The sequence below is a fragment of the Lithobates pipiens genome, unplaced genomic scaffold (assembly GCF_037356315.1).
Source record: "Lithobates pipiens isolate NorthernLeopardFrog02 unplaced genomic scaffold, aLitPip1_a1.2 Scaffold_16, whole genome shotgun sequence".
Taxonomy (NCBI): Eukaryota; Metazoa; Chordata; class Amphibia; order Anura; family Ranidae; genus Lithobates; species Lithobates pipiens.
In genome coordinates this window covers 655,140,042-655,164,136 of record NW_027507748.1, presented here as the reverse complement: position 1 = coordinate 655,164,136, position 24,095 = coordinate 655,140,042, and the positions used below count along the sequence as shown (strand labels likewise).

Below are 24,095 nucleotides of genomic sequence, written 5' to 3'. Positions count from 1 at the left end.
AAACGGAGCCGGGTCGGGTATCAGATGAGTAGCAGGCAGGTATCAGGTAACTTCAGGCACTAGCTGCAGACGAGACAGCACAGAACCACAACAACTGTGCCCTTAAAAAGGGTCACTGGCGCCGATCGAGCTAACGTACGCTCGTGCGTGCGTGCGCTGCGCGTACATACGATCGTCGTGCACCCGCGCGCGTCGGAAGGCGCTCGTGCCTACGACGACCCGCAACACGAACGCGTGTGCGCGCACGGAGAGCCGGTCGAATGGGACGGACGGATTCCTGACATATACCTTCTTATCAATTTACAAATGCTAGCAGTAGAAGGATTAAAAATAGTTCATACTGACTGAGAGAGTTTAGTTCTGCTTTAAAGGACCATCAGGAGGGGACGGGAGGGGATTAACTAAATTCCCTCTTTCTAATAACTGTCCTTGTAAAACAAGAGTGAAGAACCCTTTAAACAAAGGAACCATTGTTACTTGTGTATAAACACTATAACACACAACACGAGTACATAAAGTCCAACATTAAAGCGATGGCACTTTTAAAGCAGATAGAAAAACCTATTTATCCGGTTGTGCGTAATCCATGCTTTGGCTTTATGCTTCCATTAAATGTCATGTTATCTAATATCTACAAAGTGGCACAAACTGCCATTAATAAGCTCGACAGCTATTTCACACTGCCTTGACGAGTCTACATAGCCGGCAATTAAGTGTCTGTGGAAAAAGAATTCAATGAAGTATTTAAGGTTTCACAAGAGAAGGAAACGGCCTGGAAAATATTCTTCCTGCCATATAAAAGCATTCTTAGTAATGATCTGTGAATGATTTATGAGAAATCCCTGGTGGCAGTTTATTAGAACCACTTGAAATATCAAAAGCCCAGTGACAGGAAATATAATGCAGTGCAAGACCGAGAAAACAGCACAACAGCAACGGGCGAGAGGCATCGGCTTATTAAATAGTTTAATCTACTATGAAAACTTTGACTATTTAAGTAGCTGTCATCCTAATGCCGTCGTAATAAACGTGCCTGGAAGGGGCCGTACATTGCACTTGTTCAGTGGCTAAAACAGCATGCCCCAGGCTGGAAGATCATATGGTAACAGTCATAGTAAAGTCAGCTGGTTGTATTTTTGTCTCCTGGTTGGTTTAAACCCGGCAGACTTTGTGTTTTAACCCAATCGGGTGGGAAGGACTCAACTTACTGTTTTCATAATGTTCAACTATCTTCCATTAGTAGCCAAATTGCACAGTCCTTCTATTTTTTATGGCTGTCTGTCTTTTGGATCTAATTCATATACACTTTTTATTTTATTTAGCTTATTTTATGTTTTTAATCCTTTTTATTACATATAATGTCTGAAATGGAGATTCATAGAAACCGTATTTTCTATTTTACATAATTTACTAATGTAGCTACTGAGGTTTCTACCAAAAAAGTTATCTCCTTGGTGCCGAATGATAATGGACCTTTAAACCTTTTGCAGCAATTTTTTTGCATTTTTTTGCACACGTTTTAAAAAACAATTTAGTTGAACGCCCAAAACATTATACATTTTCTGAAATCAGATGTCGTATAGAATAAAATGGTATCAACTGCCACATTGAGAAAAAAAAGGGTAATTTTAGAGTATGCAAATTCAATGTATTACCCAATCCATGGTAAAATATAAAAGATGAGGTGGTACCGAGTAAACAGATACCAAACATGTCAAGCTTTACATTTGTGTGTGCCTGCAAAATGATGACGAACTCCGGTACGCCTAACCAGCACAATCCAGTAGCCCATTCCAGACCTTCCTCAGGCCTCATGGCAATGAACCCCTAATAGCAGCCTCACAAGTTTAATTTTCAGAAGATGTTTCCCATAATGAGGTTAAGAGAAGGAGTAGGCCACACAACAACAACCTTTTAACTTTTACTGGAACATTTGATTTACATATTCACACACTTTTCGGTTATCTCAGTGGAGTTGAGGAGCAGCCCATACCTTTTGGGAGTCCTACATCCCACTCCAAAGGGATGTGAGTAGTGCTTTTAGTCCTACACCTCTCCTTCATTGCTTCCTCTAAAGCCTTGTACACACGATCGGAGAATCCGTCGGAATGTGTCCTATCGGACCGTGTTGTCGGATAATCCAACTGTGTGTGGTATGCATCGGAATGTTTCCGTCGGAATATCTGTCGGACCCAAATTTCCAACTTGTTGGAAATATTTCCCGACCAACTGGTTCGATCGGACATACTCCGATCATGTGTAGAGAATTTTGATCGGACCAAGTGCCACGCATGCTCAGATCAAATTCCTACATCAAAGCTATTGGCTACTAGCCTGAATGTAGTCCCATCAAAACGAAATTACGTCATCACGTTCTGAAAGATTGGATTTTTCGACAACTTAGTCCGACTGTGTGTATGCAACAGTTTCGGACAAAATCCGACGGATTTGGTTGTCGAAATCTCCGACCGTGTGTACAGGGGCTAAGAGGAAGATCCTCAGAAGATTGCATCTTTTGCATGCCTTGGCCCTTGCACAGCTTTCCGTGACCAGCAGACTCCAGGTGGACTCCTGCCAGGCTGTGTATGCAGATTCACCATACTGGTACAGCTAGCACTAACACTCTAGCAATGGTACACCCCACTCACTACTTTGGGGACCTCTAGCAGCTACCTAGGAACCTACACTGCCTACTTATCACTACAGGGTTCCCCACCTTAACTATGGTGACATCTACTGGCCACTTTGGGGAACTACACCAGGCAGTTCTGTGCCCTACCTTACACTGCTGTTGTGGTTGAATGCAAAAGCCATTGTTTGACGGGAACGCCTGTTTACTCAAGCCTTTCATTTCATCCTGGCAGGGTTAGATCTACTTTTGTATTACTAATATTTTTTTTTTGTTTGTTTTGATGGGCATGTGCTCTTAGTTCATTTACCTTTTCTGCCTGTTAAAACTAATATTTCTGCTTAAGAGATCTAAGATTTTGGGCAGAATTGGTAAAATGTCAATGTCTACAATGCACTGCCTATGCAGTCTCAAGCGTCTCCTCATTCTGATGAGTCTATTCTTTGTGTCTGACATATGGAAATAAGTGTTGGTGACCTATACCTACTCAGCTGTGGTTGGTACACTTCTCCTCCTCGGCTTTCTATCCCCACATATTGACCTTTGCTGGTTTAAAACATCAGACATGAAGCTGGTTTGTTGTGTATAGGTAGGTCTGACTTTTTTTTTTATTAATGTCAAATCCAGGATCTGACAATATTTGTGAGGATATAAAAACATATTTATTGTGAAGCATGGCAAGGATTACCATGTTCCAGAGAGCAGAGATATTTTCTGATGTGACAGGTTTGATTTGTAGAGGACGTAAACGCCTGGGACACCTTGTTCTCTGGTGATCTTACCAGTTTATTACAAGAAGGTCATGTCCTTAAAGGGATGCAGGGCTGGCATGCTTAAAGAGGACCAGTCATGACTGGGCTTATGCTGGCAGGGTAAATACTTTATATTTACATTTATATTTACTTATTTATTAAATTTTTCTACATTGTTGTGTTTATTTTAGCCATAAGGCTTTCCTAGGACCCTCCTGAAACATGTTGGTTGTGGACATGTTATTGGAATATACATATTAAGACTCTTGCTTTTGAGTTTAGCGCTTTGCATCATTTTTCCAGCTTGATTGGGAAGTGATGGAGAAACAGCAGACTGATGAGTTCATCCCTCTATCAATCTGCTCTCTTCTGGCAGCCAATTCCTTGTTAGCACATGAGCACTGCAGCACAACTCCCTTCGCTGCTTCTCCCTCTGCTGTACAGGAGATTGCAAGAGGCTAATATTAAAAGTACACTTGGGGTATATTTATAATGCGGCAAATGTGACATTTGCCAAACAGTTACTGCACGTGTATCTTCCGGGTGCGTGATTTAGTGAATGCTACTTTTACTGCTTTATAAATATGCCTCACTGATTTGTAATGAACACCTACCTGCATGAATTAGAGCCCAGGCATACCTCTGCAAGGTCCATGTTGGTATTCTCCAGGTGCTGGTTGATCTCTGGATCCCTCTGACGGACTGCAAGGCACAGCGGCCTTCCTTCTCAGCATATGCGGTCAAGAGAGGCCAAAAGGCTCTTAAAGGGGTTGTAAACTCTCAGGGTTTTTCACCGTAACACATTCCATGCATTAAGGTGAAAAACCTCCTGTGATGCAGCTGCCCCCCCAGAGCCTCTTCTTTACTTACCCAACCCCGGTCCCCTGGTCTTTTCAGCGAAGGGGATGAGCATACCAACTCCAGCCAGCATCTCGGGTCCTGATTGGACAGATTGATAGCAGCACAGCCATTGACTCCTGCTGCTGTCAATCAAATCCAATAATGTGGGAAACAAACCTTTAGATATCCTTTAAGCTACCCTGTTTCCCCTAAAATAAGACCTAGCGTGATTGTCGACGATGGCTGCAATATAAGCCCTACCCGCCAAATAATCCCTGGTTAAAGTCCTTCTATGTCTTATTCTCAGGGTAGGGCTTATTTTCGGGGGAAAGAGGGTGGGGCTTATTTTGGGGGTAGGGCTTATATTGCAGCCATCACCGACACTCACGCTAGGTCTTATTTTAGGGGAAACAGGGTATCACACAGCTGTCATAACTAATCGACATAATTTGCACAATATGTTTACTTCCTTTGATCATCAGCTCCATCTAGTGGCCATAATGCGGTATTTTACTGAAATACCTCAATGAAGAAAATGGCCACTAGATGAAGCTGATGATCAGGAAGTAAACATATTATACAAATTAAAGTGAAAGAAAAGCCTACCTATTCTTAAAAATGCCCCCCTTCCCCACCTATCCTGCCTAACCTGTATAAATAAAGATCTAGTACTTACCTCTTTTTAATCCCCTCCAGTCCACTCATGTGATTCTGCAGCTCCATCTCCCCTATGCAAATGAGCTCTCAACAACAGCTGAAAATTCCAGGAGCCATGACGTCACCCATAGGTTCCCATGGTCCAGCAGTTGTCGGCACTCCCTCCTCTCCCCTGCAGCAGCTTTGTGTACATGGGGGTACGTTTTGAATGCTCATCAATTCCCTGGACTGGGCGGAGACTGAGGCCATGTGAAAATTCTAACATCAAGGCAGTTTCCTGACTTGGAGATGAGCCTTCACTGTGTGCAGTAGTAAACATACAGAGTTCCTTTGAAAAAGCTGTCCCATGTCACTACACACTTGTATCTTGTACCTTGTATTAAGAGGGACGTGGTGAGCTTGCTTCCTCTTCACCAGTCCAATGTACCTCTGTTACCTCATTCTCAGTAACAGAATGGGGCCCCTCCGTGCACATAGAGCAGACCTCATACGTGCACTCCTCAACTTCCGTACCCTGTGACCAGGCCATGGATCTCCGTAATGCGGGTTCAGTTCTGGTTGCTATTGGAAATATCAACCCCCTCGCTACTGGAGGACCTGTCACCTTTCCAAGGTAACACGCCTAACGACTAGATGCCTTGTGACTTGTACTAGGTTACTCATATTAACTACATTCCTCCTCGTTGTTTTGCGGAGTTAACCCTTTTGCAGTAAATGAGCTTTATAACCCTTTGTGCTTTTTTTTTGATATGCCAGAACCAACATGCACCCCTTTGAGTAAATTCAGACCAGGCTCAGAACAGTTGATGCAATTTTACCTAAAAATTATTTTAGTGATACAGTTCAATACGAACAGAGTCCATTTCCTAACCCTAAATACAACTGAATGACTGCCCAGGCATACCTTTTCAAGGTAGTAGTCCATGTTGGTATTCTCCAGGTGCTGGTTGATCTCCGGATCCCCCTGACGGACTGCAGCAGTCCTCCTTCCCAGCATAGGTCAAGAGAGGGCAAAAGGCCCTAAACCCAGCCTCCTCCCATATTTATATCACTGGTGAGTAGGCTGAATCCAAAAGGCCTGGGAACTGAGCAAACACACTTAACCCCCCCCCCCCCCCCCCTTTAGCCTGGGCCAGCCACTAGCTAACCACTGCAACAACAAAGAACCTGCCTACAGGCGCTCCCTGACACAGGGGAGCCAGAGCAGGATCATGTGACCGAACCAGAATAAAAAGAGGTAATTATACAGATTTGTTTTATACAGGTTAGGCAGGGTAGGTAAGAGTAGGAAAGGAACATTTTTTATGAATTGTTAGGTTGTTCTTCTTCCACTTTAAGGTGATCACGCGTGAGACAAATTGTGCACAAATGAACAGCTCACTTGGTTTCTTTTTTTATTATCTGTCTGGACTACCAAAGCCGACTACCAAAAGCAGTAAGCAGTAGACCTTTTTTTAAAGATAGTGAAAAGATACATACTGTATGCATACCTCCAAACTTTCTGAGATGGGAATGAGGGTCACCTATTAGCAAACGTAACACCCCCTGCCATGCCCCCTTAAAGGAAAACTGTCCAAAAAAAATGATTGGTTAAACCCACAAGTACTTTTTTACCCCTACTATTCCTTCATATTGGCTTTTAGAATTTATGAATGTAGAAATGTAGAAATTGGTTGAAAGGTTTAGCACAGTAAAACAACTTTTGATAAAACTATATAGATCAGACTAAAATGAGGGACAAATGAGGAGGAAAGAGGGACAGAGAGACTTTGTTCTGAATGAGAGACAGACCTTCAAAATCAGGGACAGTTGGGAGCTATGCATATGCAAAGATTATCCCAAAGATTTATTTGCTGGATCACAAAGAGAATGCAACATAATAATATGCAATATTTGATATTTACCTTCAAAAAAAATATTTAGTCCTGATTATAATAAAATATACAGTGTGTGTGTGTGTGTATTATATATATATATATATATATATATATAATATTATATATATAAAACCAGATTATATTCCCTTTAAAGCACATAAATATCACATTATTCTGCTTTGGTAGATCAGCCAGTTTTCTATCGTAGGAGCCCTTACTTCTTGTTACTAAGTAATGTTAAGGCAGCTAAACAGGTCTGCTATTAGTAACAGTATATGAGTTCTGTTTAGACTGGAGATCTTCTTTACAGAAACGTCCTTCCTTGACAGAAGACCTTTGTGTCAATGTTTATGGGATGTTTTAAGGACTTGGTGTCTTCACTAGGACGTTCATGTTTGTTTAAAAGAGTTTCACTACCTTGTAAGGATTTCGGAACGCACTGAACCACACTTGGCTTGATAAAATCAAATAGCAGTAATTAAAGTTATTTTCATCACTCCATTCATTGAGATTTTAATTGGACATTTGTTACAAGTGTCCTTGCTCTGCCCTGGACACATAAGTCTGCATCTTGTTAAGATTCACGATAACCATTTATAGAGTGAAATAGGATAAAGAGATTCAGTCCAAAGCTGCTAATTCTGGGTTGGGTGACTGCTAGCCACTGAAGAGAGACACCTAATTATATTTTTTGCTTGCTGAGTTGAAGATAAAGTTTAGTTAAGTTTATTTTATTTTCAAATATTTTGTGTTTTACACAGCTACAATACATTTATGCTTTAAGAACACATTTATTAATACAATAAGACCCCTTTCACACTGGGGCGGTTTTCATGTGTTACAGCGCTAAAAATAGCGCCTGTGTAGCGCCTGAAAAAAAAACGGCCCCTTTCACTCCAGTGTGAAAGCCGGAGGGCTTTCACACTGGAGCGGTGCGCTGGCAGGACAGTGAAAAAAGTCCTGCTAGCCGCATCTTTGGAGCAGTGAAGGATCGGTGTATTCACCACTCCTAAACCGCTCCTACCCATTGAAATCAATGGGACAGCGCGGCAATACCGCCGGCAAAGCACCACTGCAGCGGCGCTTTGCGGGCAGTTTTAACCCTTTTTCGGCCGCTAGCGGGGGTTAAAACCACCCCGCTAGCGCCCGCAGACCGCCTCTAAAACGACGGTAAAGCGCCGCTAAAAATAGCAGCGCTTTACCGCCGACGCCTGCACCGCCCCAGTGTGAAAGGGGCCTAAAAATAAGAATATGCAGTTAAGCTTCTTAAATTAAAAGTATAAGTCTAACTAAATTATTTAATATTGTATAATGAAACAATATCGTCTGTTATATCTATCAATAGTTGTGTTTTCATCATTAGTAACAGTGAGCATTGAAAAAAGGACAAAACAGTCTAAGTTTGTCCCAAATGAATTGGATAGTTTTGCATTGTAGAATACGTAGAAAGTTTGAAGGGACCATTATGGGAAGTACTCTAAAAAGATAAAGGATCTTAGGAAGGATGGACATTTTTATAACTGTTATTCGGCCCATCCATGCTAGAGGCAGGGACGACCACGTTGTTAGTAGTTTGGTGAGTTGTGTTAATATTGGAAGATAGTTAGACGCATAGAGATCTGTAGGGTTAGCTGTAAAATTAATACCTAGATATTTAATATGAGTCGTTGACCATGTAAACGGGAGAAAGTCATGTAGTCGAGTTTGAAGATCAGATTATAGTGATATGTTAAGGACTTTGGATTTATGAGGATTAATTATGAGGCTTGATATGTGTCCAAATTCTGTGAGGATGTCAATAAGAGTCTGTGCAGATATTAGGGGTGAAATAAGAAATATGAGGACATCATCTGCAAACAGACATATATTATGATGGTGGCCTCTGAGCTCAAGACCTCTGATATTTGTATTGGATCGGATAAGTTGGGCTAGGGGTTCAATTGATAGGGTAAAAAGAAGTGGGGATAAGGGATATCCCTGACATGTTCCTCTTTCAATGGTAAAGGTGTCAGAACAGTATCCCGAATAGGATATATATGCTTTTGGATGTTGCTATAGGGTGACAATCCTTTTCAGGAAGTGTGCACCAAATCCCTATCGGATGAGGATTGAATTTAGATAGGACCAAGATAATGAGTCAAATGCCTTTCTTATGTCTAATGAAAGGAAACAGGTAGGGATTCTGCAGGCTTGTGCTGTATGAGCCAAAAGTGCAGCTCGTCGTATATTGTCTCCTACTTGTCTAGAGGGTATAAACTCAGTTTGGTCTCTGTGGATTAAGGTACTTATAATAGGGTTGAGTCAGGTAGAGAGAATCTAGCCAATAGTTTTATATCTGTGTTGAGTATAGGTATCGGTCTGTAGTTAGAGCAAGATGTGTCATCTGTGTTCGGTTTTGGAATCATTGAAATGGAGGCTAAGAGGGATTCTGAACGGAAAGAGTGACCTCTGAGAAGGGAATTGAAGGCTTCCACCATGAGAGGGGACAGTAGCATAGAAAGTCATTTATAATAGGTGGCCAATATCTTGGCCACAGCACCTGAGAGCCGATTCAAGAATCGGCTCAGGTGAGGACACCGCTGGATGGCTGGACAGGTAAGTGTCCTAATAGTAAAAGTCAGCAGCTACAAATAGCTGCTGGCTTTTAATTTTTGGAGGGGCGGGGGGTGGAATTCCGCTTTAAGAACACATACTTGAATTTCTTTTTAATTCAGAGGTAAGTGTCACCTTAGGCAGGAAGATCGAAGAAAGCTAAGTAAGATACAGAACTTCCCTATCCGTGCTAAACAGTGCGAATGAAGGAATCTCAGCAGTTGCTTCACTAGCCCCTGCCCAATACAGTGGCACTGATGTAGTCAATATTCAACCGATAATTTTCAACCTGGCTTAGTAGATTCCTAAATCAACTTTTGTTAAGCTGGGTCGTGCTTGCAGGGCCACCCACGGCTTGAAGTTTTGCTGATTCAGCAGGAATTGGCCAAAGTTTAAGTTGTTTATGGCCAGCATAATACAGTAACATAAAGGGAACAGAAAGCATTTAAAAAAAAAAAAAAAACCTAGTAACCATAAATGATATTTATTATTGAAACTACTTTTTCCATTCCTGGTCTGTCCCTGGAATTTGGGTACAGTTGGCAGTGAACCTTCCTATTCCTTATTTGCAGTCGTTGTCCTCTCTGACAAATTTCCCCAGATTTCCCATGGAGGTCAGCTGTATCTATTTTAGTTTATGTTGAAACAAAGGTCAATGCCCTAAGTTCATAAATACTACATTTAGCGCTTCGGGCCTTTTATGTGTGGAATAGTCAGCAAAGGCAGGAAATGCCTTTTTCAGAGGAATGCGGCACGTAACATTGACATTTTTTGTTCACGTGCTTTTCACCAGAAAGTGTACAATTTTTATTTCACTATGAGGCCCTGCCACAAATCTGTCATCTCAGCTGTATATTTATCATGTAAGGGGGAGAAAAATCCATATTTTCAATCAATACTTTGTATAGAAATTATGAGCGCCACTTATATGCCGAGTGAGATTTGTGATACAGGCAGTCCAAGGCGCAGAGGGTTTGACATGGCGTAAAATAAGTTAAAATATATTGAGCCTTTTATACAGAGAGCAATCTGAAGGGAATACCACAGCAAAGAGAAGTTGTTTTCCTGCAAATTGGATTCATTATGTAACTTATTTTGTGCTTTAGCGCTCAGCCCGATATATTCATTTACAGTAAATGTCATTAAATCTCCCCACTTTTTGAGACGAGAAAAAGGAACACCTTATAGTACAGAGTATGTAGGCAAAGGATACACCCCTGCTGCATCCTAGTCCCAAAGGAGAATTCGTAGGCAAAAATAGTAATTTATAATATACATAAAGAAATTATGGATAAAAGGAGAAGTGAAGAAAAGTAAGCAAATTAAATCAATCGTGAATCGCAATCACAATTTAATCAGTATGGTTAGGTAGTGAATATGAATAATTTAAAGTGGAACATCAAACAGCTGGATTGAATGCATATATAGATGCATCTACTGGGATATTTGCAATGCTGTTCAACCACTCTTGTGATGCTGTTCAGAGGCCTCGGTTCTGCAGTTGACTTAGTGTCTTGCTTTCTTTCAGTCAGCTAAACTTTTGTGTGTAATGTTGTAGAGCACATCTGTCAAACACAAGGCCCATGGGCCAAAACCAGTCCACCAGGCCTCACAGCCAGTTTTGCAGCTGAAAAGTGGCAGAACTCCATTCCGCCACCTCCAGCCCTCACCCATTGCTCCTACTCATCGCTGTCACTTGTAAACACAGAAGCCTTTTGTGTTTACAATGGACAGCTTTGCTCTCAACGGCTCTCAGATCTAACAGATCCCTGCACATGCACAGGGCAGGGACAGATCTCCACAATCTCAGAGAGAGAATGATCTCTGTGCAAGGTAAGGCAAAGCCGCCTACACAGGGAGGTACTAGAGCCGAATACACGGGTAGTAGAGACACCTTCACAGGGAGGTACTAGAGTTGGGTCAGGTAGGAGAGAGAGATGCGAATAAGCTTTGGGGGTTGGTGTTTGGGGTTGCACACTTTGCGAGTGCATTCCTAAACCCTGCACTATGTACACAGCACACCTCTGAACTCTGCACTCTGTACGTAACGTACTTCTGAACTCTGCACTCTGTACGTAGTGCACCCCTAAACCTGGCACTCTGTACACAGCACACCCCTGAATTCTGAACTCTGTACTTAACGGACTTCTGAACCCTGCACTCTGTACATAGTGCACCCATAAATCCTGCACTCTGTACGTAGTGCACCCCCGAACTATATGCTCCGTGTATAGGACACCCCTGGAACTGCACTCTCTATATAGCGCACCCCTGTACATAACGCGCTCTTGAACACTGCACTCTCTACGTAGTGTAATCCTGAACTCTGAATGCTGTATGTAATGCAATCCTGAACCCTGCACTCTGTACATAACAAACAGAAGAAAAAACAGCGCCAATCTAAGTGCAGTATTGTTGAATCAAAGACATTTAATTTGTGAAGTTATGCACTCACACTCTACCAGAAGGTTTCAGGCACATCATGTATCTAGAGGGCATCGCAGGGCTCTCGAGGAGAAGCGGTAACTCGTTCGGCTGTATCTCTCGTCCGGTGGCGCCGGTGGTTCCCAGCGTCGCACGGCTTGGTGTAACAGCGTCAGGGAGGTCCGTTTGTCCGTTCGTTGTTATGTTGAGGGGCGCACTGCGATGACGTTTCGTTGTGGTTTAAACCACAACGAAACGTCATCGCAGTGCGCCCCTCAACATAACAACGAACGGACAAACGGACCTCCCTGACGCTGTTACACCAAGCCGTGCGACGCTGGGAACCACCGGCGCCACCGGACGAGAGATACAGCCGAACGAGTTACCGCTTCTCCTCGAGAGCCCTGCGATGCCCTCTAGATACATGATGTGCCTGAAACCTTCTGGTAGTGTGTGAGTGCATAACTTCACAAATTAAATGTCTTTGATTCAACAATACTGCACTTAGATTGGCGCTGTTTTTTCTTCTGTTTATATGTCTTTTACAAGGTACCTTCTATCCTTGAACATGCTGCCTACCTGCCTGTGCTAAAGAAATCATCCCCTTTCTATGACTATTTTCCACAACCAGTAACTGTGGACTATAATTTGTGATCCTGCCAGCTATCCATTACTTCTGCTGCATTTACTGACATACACAGCAAGGATTGCAAAACTCTGTGATAAGCAGACTTGACATCCCTAAATCCGCCACACCAATTTATCAACTTCAGCGTTTTTTTTCCCCCAAACCTTTTTCCCCTCCCCCATAAAAAAACCCCTCTTTTTTCCTTCCTCACTCCCCCCATCCAGGACATATATAATCCAGCAGCGCAACGCACAAAAAAACAATTTTTTCTTACTCTGTACATAACGCACCCCAGCTACAACTGGCCCTTTGAGGGCAACCATATTGCTGATGGGGCCCCCAATGAAATTGAATTTGACACTCCTGATGTAGATCATGGATTCAAGCATTTCTTCATCTTTATTTTTACCTGGTTATCATGTTTGCTGTCCTAGAATGACAATGATCATTTACTGTTCTGTATATCTGGAAAATCCGTGTTATCACCCCTGGGCTACATGCTTCTGATTTGGACTGACTATAGAAAACCGTGACCTCTCCTTATCTACATAACACAGGAGGTATATGGAAGTACACAGAAGAGCACTGGGCAGGGTTGGGATTTCAGTGTAGCAGAGGCAGAGTGAACAAGTTTACTGGATTTGTTGCAGGATTAACAGATAATGTTGGCACTTATGGATCAAATATAATGAAACACTTTAAATGGTATATTAATAATACCAAAAGGGGGAAAAAGGGGGAAAATAAGAGATGTCCAGTGTTTGGGTTCCCATACAGTTTAATGATTTTTGAATGAACTAACAAGTGGACTGAAGTGAGCTTTTATATTTGCCTGTAGATCCCTTTTAGACTGCCAGTAAATATTTTTAATTGCTGCGCTTTTTATTTTCAGATTCAGAATGCTAATGATGTCTTGATATCACCACTTGAAAAGTTTCGCAAGGAGCAAATTGGGGCAGCCAAAGTAAGTAGCTAGCTCCGCTCTTCTTCCTTCAAGATGGATGTGTGTTTCCTTCAAATTTTGTTTTAACTTATCCACCCTGACCAATGGACTTATAGTCGAATGTGCAGAAAGCATTGTTGACATTGTATGGGAAATAACCTGTGGAAACCAATCAGATTTCACCTTTTTGTCACATAACGGTAGTCAGAGCAATATCATATTCCTAGTGATTGGTCCCTATAATTTGCTGCCATTTACATTGTTCCTTGTGTGATTGACTGATGTGAACAAAGTTGTCTAGTTGTTCTAGTACAGATTTTAACATGACTTACCGGTAAATTTCCCCTTGGTTGTTGGGCAAAACTGTAATATGTATACATATGGTTCAGTGCTCTATAATTTATACAAATTATACTGTTGGCCAACAATCTATGCAGGGAGAATAATGTTTGCTTTGTATGCAGAACTGGACTGTACAGCGCCACAACCAAGAAAAGAAGAGATAGCTGCATGTGATCTGAGCTACAAAGAATCATATGACTGCTCTTAGTAGCCTCACCCTCTCACTCTACTGCTGGATTCACCCACAAGTGTCTAGAGCAGCCTATCTGAACCTTTTTAACATGGAGGAAACCCCCTGAACTAAGGCTGGGCATACATTATACAATTGGCTTATTCAATTTTCCTTCAGATTAACCAAAACCATATAATATGAGACACTAGCAGCCCATCCATTGGGGCGCCCAGGTGCTACCCCCCCCTCTCCAGCCACCCCCTATATAACTAATGGATAGATTTAAGCATAGCATTCATTTATCCACGACTGTCACTACCACCCCCTATTCCGGCGTCCCGCCACTTTCCGGGCGTCGGGGACCTTAGTTACAGCGGGGGTATATTTTTGAAGCCCCTGATTAGAGCCAAAGGCTTTAATTGGCTTCAAAAAATGTGGACTCGTGACGCGGAGCTTTGTGTTACGAGCCTACCCAGGTGTTACAACAGAGAATGAATATTTGCTGTTGTAACACTGATCCTCAATCCCGCCAATCATAAGCAGGTCTGAGACCCATTTTCTGATTGGCCAAAAAGAGAAGACTCCCGATTGATCACCCGTGGAGAGCAGGGGAAGTTGGGAGGAAACGGAAGCCAGAGCCAGGAGGGAGGAAACTAAGGGAGAGCTGCCGCCGCCGCTGGAAGAGGGCCCGATTTGCTGATTTCATGAGGTGAGTTAGTGCACCAGACCCGCCAGCCGGGTGACCGACAGGGGGGAGGTGGTGTTACTGTTTGCTGCCCCCCCCCCCCCCCCCACACACAAAGAAAATAACCACCGGCCGACACTGATATGAGGTCATACCTAAACACTTTTAATTTCAGAAAGAAAAAAGGTCCCCCTATTTGAGTGGGATTTTTAAATGACCACCAACACCACACAGCAGTTAAAACATATACATATTTTATTAACAATTACAAAGCAAATACAAAATCAAACCAGAGAGACCCCGCCGATGACGGTGTCTCTGTGGCATATCTACAAATATACACATACATGAATAATAAAAATACTATTTTCTTATAACCTACACCCGACGTGTTTGTAGTTGCTGGTATCACAGAACTTTCATCAGGGGTGAAGAGCAAAAATTAAATGGCATAATGGTGTTTCTACAACATAAAGAAAACAAATCTTTATAAAAACCACCAGGTGGAAGTGGCTGGCCTCTTATGCCGCGTACACACGAGCGGACTTTTCAACATCCAAAGTCCGAAGGACCGAGTCCGTCAGACTATCCGATCGTGTGTGGGCTGCAACGGACTTTTGATTCACCAAAGTCTGACGGACTTTAGAATATGGAACATGCTTCAAATTTTCCCGAAGGAACTCCGCCGGACCCGGTCCCCTTCGAAAACTCCGCTCGTGTGTATGCTACTCCGACGGACTAAAACCGACGCTAGGGCAGCTATTGGCTACTGGCTATGAACTTCCTTATTCGAGTCGGGTCGTACGTCATCACGTTCGAATCCGTCGGAGTTTAGTGTGATTGTGTGTGGCCAAGTCCGTTCGGCCGAAAAGTCTGTCAGAACTCCGTCGGAATTCCAGCAGAACTCCGACGGAACTCCTTTGGAAGTCTGTCGGACTTAAGTCCGCTCGTGTGTACGGGGCATTAGTCAGAACACATGAGGGGAGGTAAGCAACCAGAGGAAGATCACTGCATAACCATGACAGAAAGGCTGCTCTAGAGGTAGACAAACAAGGCAAATCAAAAAATTAAAAAAAAAAAATTGTACATATTTAGTGCTGTTGTCTATCTTTTTTTTTTATTTTCTAATTGTATTCCACAAGTTTGTTAAGGTATATATGGCTCAGCTTTTGTCATTGAAAAAAATTGCATTCCTGTGTGTGTAGTGGACTCTGCAGGGACAGTAGTAATTAGCAAATCTGAGTAATTGTTTTGCCAATTTTTTTGCAAAAACATCTGGATATTTCAACAAAATTATTTTGGCAAAGATTGGAGTCTGTGGGGAAGGTAAAAATGAAAGTGGGTTTTAAATGTCTTTTAAAAGATAGGGAAGCTGATTTTAACTATCCTGGTCATAAACAGTTGAATTCTTGAAATTGAGTGCACCTAGAAAGAAATAGAGTGGCAGATGTTAGTGGCTTGGCTTTCTTTATCAACCTTGGTAGAAAACAAAGCCACTTGATTTTTGTTTTTTTTCAAGAAAATTTCCCAATGGCACAATTCAGGTCAACAAAATTTCAATGAAGGCGAAATCTGTAATTCTGCATCAAAATCAGTTTTTATTAAATTACTTACTTATCCCTAGTTGGCAGACTGCAGTCTATTGGTAGAAGAATGAGAAGAGATTTAAAGATCTCAGCCTTACTAGGTGGTGCTGTAAATTAAATCTTATAAAGTGAGGTCTAGAGAGCTAAATTTAAAGGATAACTATCTTTTTAGCCCATGATACATGTTACTCCCATATTTAGGATGTAAGGTGTAACATGGTTGTAAGTGTACCCACCTTCCCTAACTTTGCCCCCCTCCCCTCAAACTGGCCTCTCTTCTGACATTGCATTGGGGTTCTTCTCCCTTGCGATAGCTCTCAATTTTGAATTTTTCATGGCTGCACGGGATTCCACCCACAAAGCATCATCATTCATAGATATCTGTGAATGAATTACAAGTCTCCATCTGTCAATGCAGGACAATGAAATGGTGGATCACCACGCTCATAGTCCATTGACACTAGATCCAGCTCTATCTCTGAATGTAGGAACATACAGCTGCAGCAAGAGTCTGCACTAAAGCTGGTTCACACATATGCAGTATGTTAATGCATGTGGGTTAACATGCCTTGCACTAAGGCAGCCCATCCATTTGAATAGGCAGCCTAACTCACTTTATTGCACCATGTATTGAACCGTGAATTGCAATGCACAGCTCAATGGCACTGCAGTGCACCAATGTTTTTGATTGCTATGCAGCATCCAGTCTTAGCCCTTGTACACACGGTCGGAGATTCCGACACCCAAATCCGTTGGAGTAATTCAGACGGATTAATTCTGGAACAGGTCCGGAAGTGATGTTGCATACACACGGTCGGACTAAGTTGTGTCCGATTGTACGTACAGGCTAGTAGCCAATAGCTTTGGTCTAGGAATTTGATCTGAGCATGCGTGGCACTTTGTCCGTCGGAGTAGGCTACACATGATCGGAGTACCCGTATATACTCGAGTATAAGTCGATCCGAATATAAGCCGAGGCCCCTAATTTACCACAAAAAAAATGGGAAAACTTATTGACTCGTGTATAAGCCGAGGGTGAGCCATGCAGCAGCTACTGTTACAGCTTAAAAGAGTGGAAAAGAGGGTCAACAATGCCCATCTGCAGCTGTATAACTCCCTGTGTCCATCCCTGTGTCCATCCCTGTGTCCATCCCTGTGTCCATCCCTGTGACCATCCCTGTGACCATCCCTGTGTCCATTGCAGCCTACCTGTGTCCTGTGCATGCCTCCGTGTGCCAATCTGCAGCCTCTTTGTCCTTCTGCACCCTCTTTGTCCTTCTGCAGCCTCTGTGTCCTTCTGCAGCCTCTGTGTGCCAAAAAACATACGGCGGCCATGCCAGGATCGCCGCACCTCTCCTCCTCGTCTGTGACAGAGGGCGGCCATTCCACTATTCAAAAGCCGCGCCTCCGTCTGTAATAGGCAGAACACTCAATTTCCCAGCAGTCAGTGTTCCGCCTATCACGGACATCCTCTTATCCTCGTCCGTAGTATGAGGATGAGAGGATGTCCGTGATAGGCGGACCACTGACTGCTGGGAAATTGAGTGTTCCGCCTATCACAGACAGGGAGGCGCGGCTTTTGAATAGTGGAATGGCCGCCGTCTGTCTGCACGACGCGCTGATCGGGTAGGCAGACGGCGGTGACTCAAGTATAAGCCGAAGGGGGCACTTTCAGCCTAAAAAAAGGGGCTGAAAATCTCGGCTTATACTCGAGTATATACGGTATGTCCGATCGGAGCATTTTGTTGGAAAATGTTACCGGCAAGTTAGAAAAGTTGGACTTTTGTCGGATATTCCGACTGTGTGTGGTCCGATGCAGACCACACACAGTCGGAATATCCGACAAAACGGTCCGATAGGACACATTCCGTCAGAATCTCCGAGCGTGTGTACAAGGGCTAAGTCTTTCACTGGTTAAATTCTGACTCAGATAATCAGCTGACAGCTAAAATATTATAGAAAGAGATAGGTTTTTTGGCTGGGAAATTTGTCAAAAGGGCCTTTTTTTTATTTTATAAAAAAAAAAAATATATATATATGTATACAGTAGCTCTGCAACTAACGATTATTTTCATAATCGATTAGTTGGCCGATTATTGTTTCGATTTATCAGTTAATTGGTTAATAACCTTAAAAGTGTGGTGTATAATTTAGTTAATATGTAAAGTTAAAAAAAGGCAATTTATTCTTAAATATCTCTATGCAGTGGTAAATATAAATAACTAACTATATGGTTAGGGAGCCAAATCTCTAATGCACATTGAGAATAACAGACAGAAGAGATATACTGTGTTTATACTATTAGAGGGGATATATAAGAGGGCCAGTATGGTGGCCCGTAATTATGGGAGGAGCCCGGAGGGTATATAATCAGACCACCCACAACGGTCTGTGTCGGTTCCAGTGCAAGGTACTGCACATCAAGGGGCTGACTCTTCTCAGCTCCCTCACGGTCGTCTATCTGTGTGTCCAATCGTAGGTGCACTTCGGCTTCTTCATTCGTGGTCTTCGTCGGCGGTTCCCGCTCATGGTCGCAGATAAGTAGTATCCGAATCTTTTCATATCATGTGCAAACTTGCGGCTTATCATCCTTACTATCCTGCACCCCTTTTGCAAAACCTACCTCTGAGTTGTTGACACTCATGTCCCGACGTTGTTCGGCACAGCCGAGTCGCTATCAGTTGTTCCTCGTTATCACTCGCCATAGGCTTCACTGGTTATAAAATTCACTGTTCTCATCCTTTTTTGAGATAAACAGGTATTGTTTGTATGGGTTTCTGTGGCTGATTGAGGTGTAATTAAACCCACCTGATGTCTTACCTGCACTTGACTAGCCTGGGGGGATGGGTGGTTGATAGGTGTTTGGTTTCACAGTAAGGAAGGGCATACACTCTACAACCAATTCGTATCAGATACTCCTTACTGCCAATTTATATCAGATTCATCTCATACATTTTTGAGCTGATTCGTGTCAAATGCATTGCAGAGGCTGACTCTGCCAACTCACTGCATGTCCACGTAGTTGTACCTTCGAGATCGGTCGTATATCTTCATTGATTGTCCCACGCTCGGACCGCTACACACTCGCTGTCGCAGGTAGGACTTTGTTGTTACCGCTCTTCTAAACTCCAATAGTTACCTTATCATGTTCGTTTTGCAAAGTCGCACTTGCGCCACCGTAAGTCTATGTCATCTTTCATGTATTTCATCCTTTCTACCCAACGCGGGTTTACTCGAGCCGATCACTTCACGGTCGATGCGGTCAAATCCGACATTCAAGCTTCTTACTCACCTCGCATCTACGGCCGATTCGAAATCTAGTCGCAACTTTGCTTCTATGTTTCGGATCCTCGGCAATCACAAGCCCCTTCAACCGTCATCACCATTTAGTTGATTCGAACCCAGCCATATCATCGGCAATACGGTCAGATCTGTTATACGAGCCCCGTAGTCCCCTCATATCTACGGCCGATTTGAAATCTAGTCGCAACTTCGCTTCTATGTTTCGGATCCTTGGCAGTCACAAGCCCCTTCAACCGCCATCACCATTTAGTCGATTCAAACCCAGCCATATCATCTGCAACACGGGCAGATCTGTCATACGAGCCCTGTAGTCACCTCGCATCTACGGCCGTTTCGAATCTAGTCGCAACTTCGCTTCTATGTTTCGGATCATTGACAATCCCCAGCCCCTTCAACCACCATCACAATTCAATCAATCCGAACCCAGCCATATCCTCAGCGATACGGTCGGATCCCATATACGAGCCTCTCAGTCGCATCTACGGAGGATTCGAGTTTAGTCGCAGCGTCGGCGCAACGATTCCAGTCCTTGCCAAACGCAACTCTAACAACCAAGCCGAATCCTGTTGCATCACCGACTCATTTGAGTCGAATCTTTCGCAGACTATTCCATAGCTATAGCCCAGTTCAAACTAGTCACATCGACTGTACGAATTCAGCAGTACTTACATTTGATCTTCTCAGTCTATCCATACATGATCGTACACAATTCTCTCCACCAATTTGCTCAGTATTGCGCACGGTCATTCCTACATAATCACATTTCCTCTATAACCTTTCTTTCGCCTTTCAACAAAGCTGCGTTCTTGCAATCGCTGCAAGTCTTTTCGGCATTTGGCTCAAAACTGCCAATCGTTTCCAGTAGCAACACTGCTGTTCACCTCATACCTACACACTTATAAATCCGCAAAACATTGCTTTCACCTTTCAAATCTCATCTCTAGTAGAAAAACGGCTGCTCTCCTCATTCCTACACACTTATAATTAAATTTATAGATTCAAATAAAGCTGCTTTCTTGCAAATCGCTGCAAGCATCTCTGCAATAGCTTAATACGGCCACTCATCGTCTCCAGTAGCAACACAGCTGTTCACCTCATTCATTCATTCATTCATTCTCACCTCATAATTCAATTTATAATTCAAATAAGGCCGCTTCCTTGCAATCGCTGCAAGCATTTCAGCGAATGGCTCAAACTGCCACTCATCGTCTCCAGTAGCAACACGGCTGCTCATCGTTTTCTCTGTCGCTTTCCCCTTTTAGGCCAGTTAGAACACCAGTTAGTCCACCCTGCACCAGGTTTGGACAGTATCTCCCAAAAAAATAAAAAAATAAAAAAAAAAAATAAAAAAAAAAAAAACCATTGTCGAGGGCTTGCATCTTCACCAGGGGGCCAGCTTTGCCCCAAACAGCTCTTTGCAATCCCCATCGTCAAAACGAAATTCTCATGTCACCTTACTACAGGCTCCCGGTCAACTCAGTTCTCGACCACCAACCAGTCGACTTCACAACTAGGGCATAAAGTCAGGTGTGTAGTTCAATGGGATTCCCCCTTTCTCTTAAACACTCTTTCACTACATATTTTTACTTCACATACAGAATTTGACCTGCTCCTGAGGCGTTAGCAACTGTCACATACTTCTGTGCACTTCACTCTGTTTTCGAAGCACAAGCCTTCAATACGCAGACAAGGTCGCCTAATCTCCATACTTGCTGGCAGTGCAAGCATTAGTAGACCGAACCCACGTCAATTAACTACAGATCGCAACATTCCTACTTAGTATACCAGACTTCAGCTACCCACCCCAGTCCGCCCTGGGGCGCTCTGGTTCATTAGTCTGTGCCGAGCACAGACTGACACCCGAGCTATCGGTTACCTAGCCAGTCACCTCCTGGCTCACCTCGGTTGTTACGCATTCTTTTGAGTTTTCTAAAGTCACACTCAACAGCGCTCGAGCGCAAACCAACTGTCACTATGGCTGTCGTTCCTTGTCCTATTCTTCTTGTTTGCTTCCGCCTTTCATCTTATCTACCCAACGCAACTATCCGCTCCTACCTTTGCAACTTACCTCAAACATACCCCCCCTTGCTTTTAGTTGATGCCATGTCGCAGGCAGACAGTGAGGACTTTGCCTCAGCCCTGCCATCACCCTTTACGGGCTCAGCAAGCGGCGGTTTAGTCTCACAAGAGCTTGGACCAATAAAAAACAAATAAACAAAACAAAAAACAAAAAAACAAAAAAATAAATAAAAATAAAATATAAACTCATAACAGAACGGTGTCACGGGAGTAAATCCTACCCTGCTGCAGCCAGGAAACCAAGCCTTTAGGCTACTGTTTCCACCACCAGTGGCAGCCCTTCCAGGCACCACTTCAGTCTATCTTCTTTGCGACTACTCAGCTGCACTCCTGGGTAACCACACTGTCAGCAGCAGTCCCTGAAGTCCAAGCAGAGTGACAGCCCTGGAGGTACGCCCAGCCATGCCCCTACCAGCTCCAGTCACCACCGTCATTCCCGTACCTTCACTTACAGATGCACCATTGTCTTCCCTGCACACCTTGTCCTAGCAGGGCATCTAGGAGGACATCTTGGATGACAACGACGTTAACTTAGCATCCCTCCTCATAGCAGTACACAACTTGGCCTAGAACAAATCATATTCGCAGGGAGATGTCTCCATCATCCTGAAGACCAGAGACCCTTTACTTAATCGCAAGCTCACTGTCACAGAGTTTGTGCGGGCCTTGGGGACAGTCAGAGACATGCTAGGCAGAGCAACCCCAACAGGAGGGTAGAATTGGACCTGTATCTGCACGCAGCAGGTCACAAGTACGCAGGGTGCCCATCCTTTGACTATCACTGCTCATTTTCAGCCAAGGCAGCAGCCAGACTCAAGGGGATCTTTTACCTCCCATCTTTTAGTGTTTCTCTTCCAGGCAAAGACCCTGACTAAATCCTTAAATTAAGATGTGCCAGCTATAGCAGATCTGCCCATGAGAGTCGAATTTCTCACAAATTGGAATGGCATGCCAATGTGTATTCCTTCAGCATCTCTCTCTTCATCTCAGGTAGTCATGGTCACCGCAGCCTCCACAGGTCCTCGCCTCAATTTTGGTCAAATTGGGTTTATAGGGCCATGGCCGTCAGAAATCCTCTTGATTCCTGGGTTCAGTTAGTCCTCCTCTTTGTTCGACCTCTACCCCATTGTCGCAGCAGCTCAAGTCTGGTGCAACAACTGGGCAGGACAAACAGTGGCGTTCGCCACAGACAACCAAGCCAATAAACCAATAAAGGAGGTCCTAGTAGCTGGCCATCGTGGCCTTCCTGTGCAGGCTGGTGCCACTATCCCCACAGCACCAATCTAACGTCCTATGCGTCCACATCCCAGACAAATGCAATAATCTCGCCGACGCACTACCCGTTAACTTTGCTTCGTTATTTTTTGCAGGAACCTGGAACCGATCCGACCATGTCTCTTATCCCACACTGGTCGTAGCTAACCTCGGATTCAAACAACACTTTCACGACGCTACCTGCCTTATTAATCTTTCACTATCTCACAACACCCTGAAGGCCTACCGGGCAGCCTAGAGGTTCTATGTCAGGTTACTAGCCTCAAACCCCAGAGCAATACCAAGAGTTCTCCATCACATCCCGGTCTTCATATTATGCCACCGCACACAGTTGGCATTGTCACACAATACCTTAGATCCCACTCAGCTGACATCCAGTATTTCATCCCCTTATGAGATCCTAACAAACCGTCTTGTTCGCCGCCCATACGGTCAAGACCATGTTGTGTGGTATTCACAGGCAATGACCCCAAATCAGTATCAAACGGCTACCCGTCACCAGCGCCATATTCCGAGACATGTCTTTCATCCTGTCACATTCCCCTTTTGGCTAAATTCAGCCTGGTCCTTCAAGCAGCCATCTACCTGGCTTTCTACAGCTTCTTACGCCCCAGTGAATACTGTCACCATCCCAGTTGTAAAGTGTTACATAGACACCACCTCACACGCCATCAGACTTCATCTTGCTCCTCAGCGTGTCCAAAACACAATAGTCTGGTCCAGGGGTTGACCTAAAACCTTTCCAAACTCTCAAAGCCTGGTGCCCCGTGTCCATCCTAGATCAATTTTTGGCCCATATGTTTGATCCCTCGCAGGACAGCCCATTACTACCGTTCTCGATTAGTACCCCAGGCAGCAACCAGTTCATTAGTCACGTCAGGTTCCTTTTGAGCACATTAGGCCAGGACCTTGGTCATTTTCTTGGACATTCTTTCGCATTGGAGCAGCATCAGCAGCCTCACGAAACGGGGTCCCAGTCCACGCGATCAAAGATGGGCAGGCGGGAATCCACCTGCTTTACTCGATACATCTCCAATCCACAAGTGGAAATGTCCTGAGCCTTCAGAAACTTTGCCCCGCAGTGTCTTGCTGTACATAAATTAATAATTACCTCCCTACACCAAATCTTTTGCGGCCTTCTCTTGGCATATCGCCCAGCAGAGCAGGGCTCACCGCCCAGCTCACCAGGGCTTACCTTACAGCAGACCAAGGGCACAATTCAGGTCTATTTTATGTTGTTAGTCTTGTGACGTGTTTATGTGTTCTTTCATATCTCTTACAGCGGAGGGCTCCAACCATAAATAAGAGGGC

At 43.8% G+C, this 24,095-nt stretch overlaps 1 protein-coding gene across 1 annotated transcript in view; it reads left to right on the top strand.

The window, feature by feature from the left end:
• The window catches only part of ARHGAP42 (Rho GTPase activating protein 42), a 531,185-nt gene that overhangs the window by 287,971 nt on the left and 219,119 nt on the right, over positions 1 to 24,095 (top strand). The window contains exon 4 of the mRNA XM_077484403.1: positions 13,292 to 13,363. Coding sequence (XP_077340529.1) covers positions 13,292 to 13,363 — 72 coding nt within the window. The remainder of the gene's footprint in view (positions 1 to 13,291; positions 13,364 to 24,095) is intronic.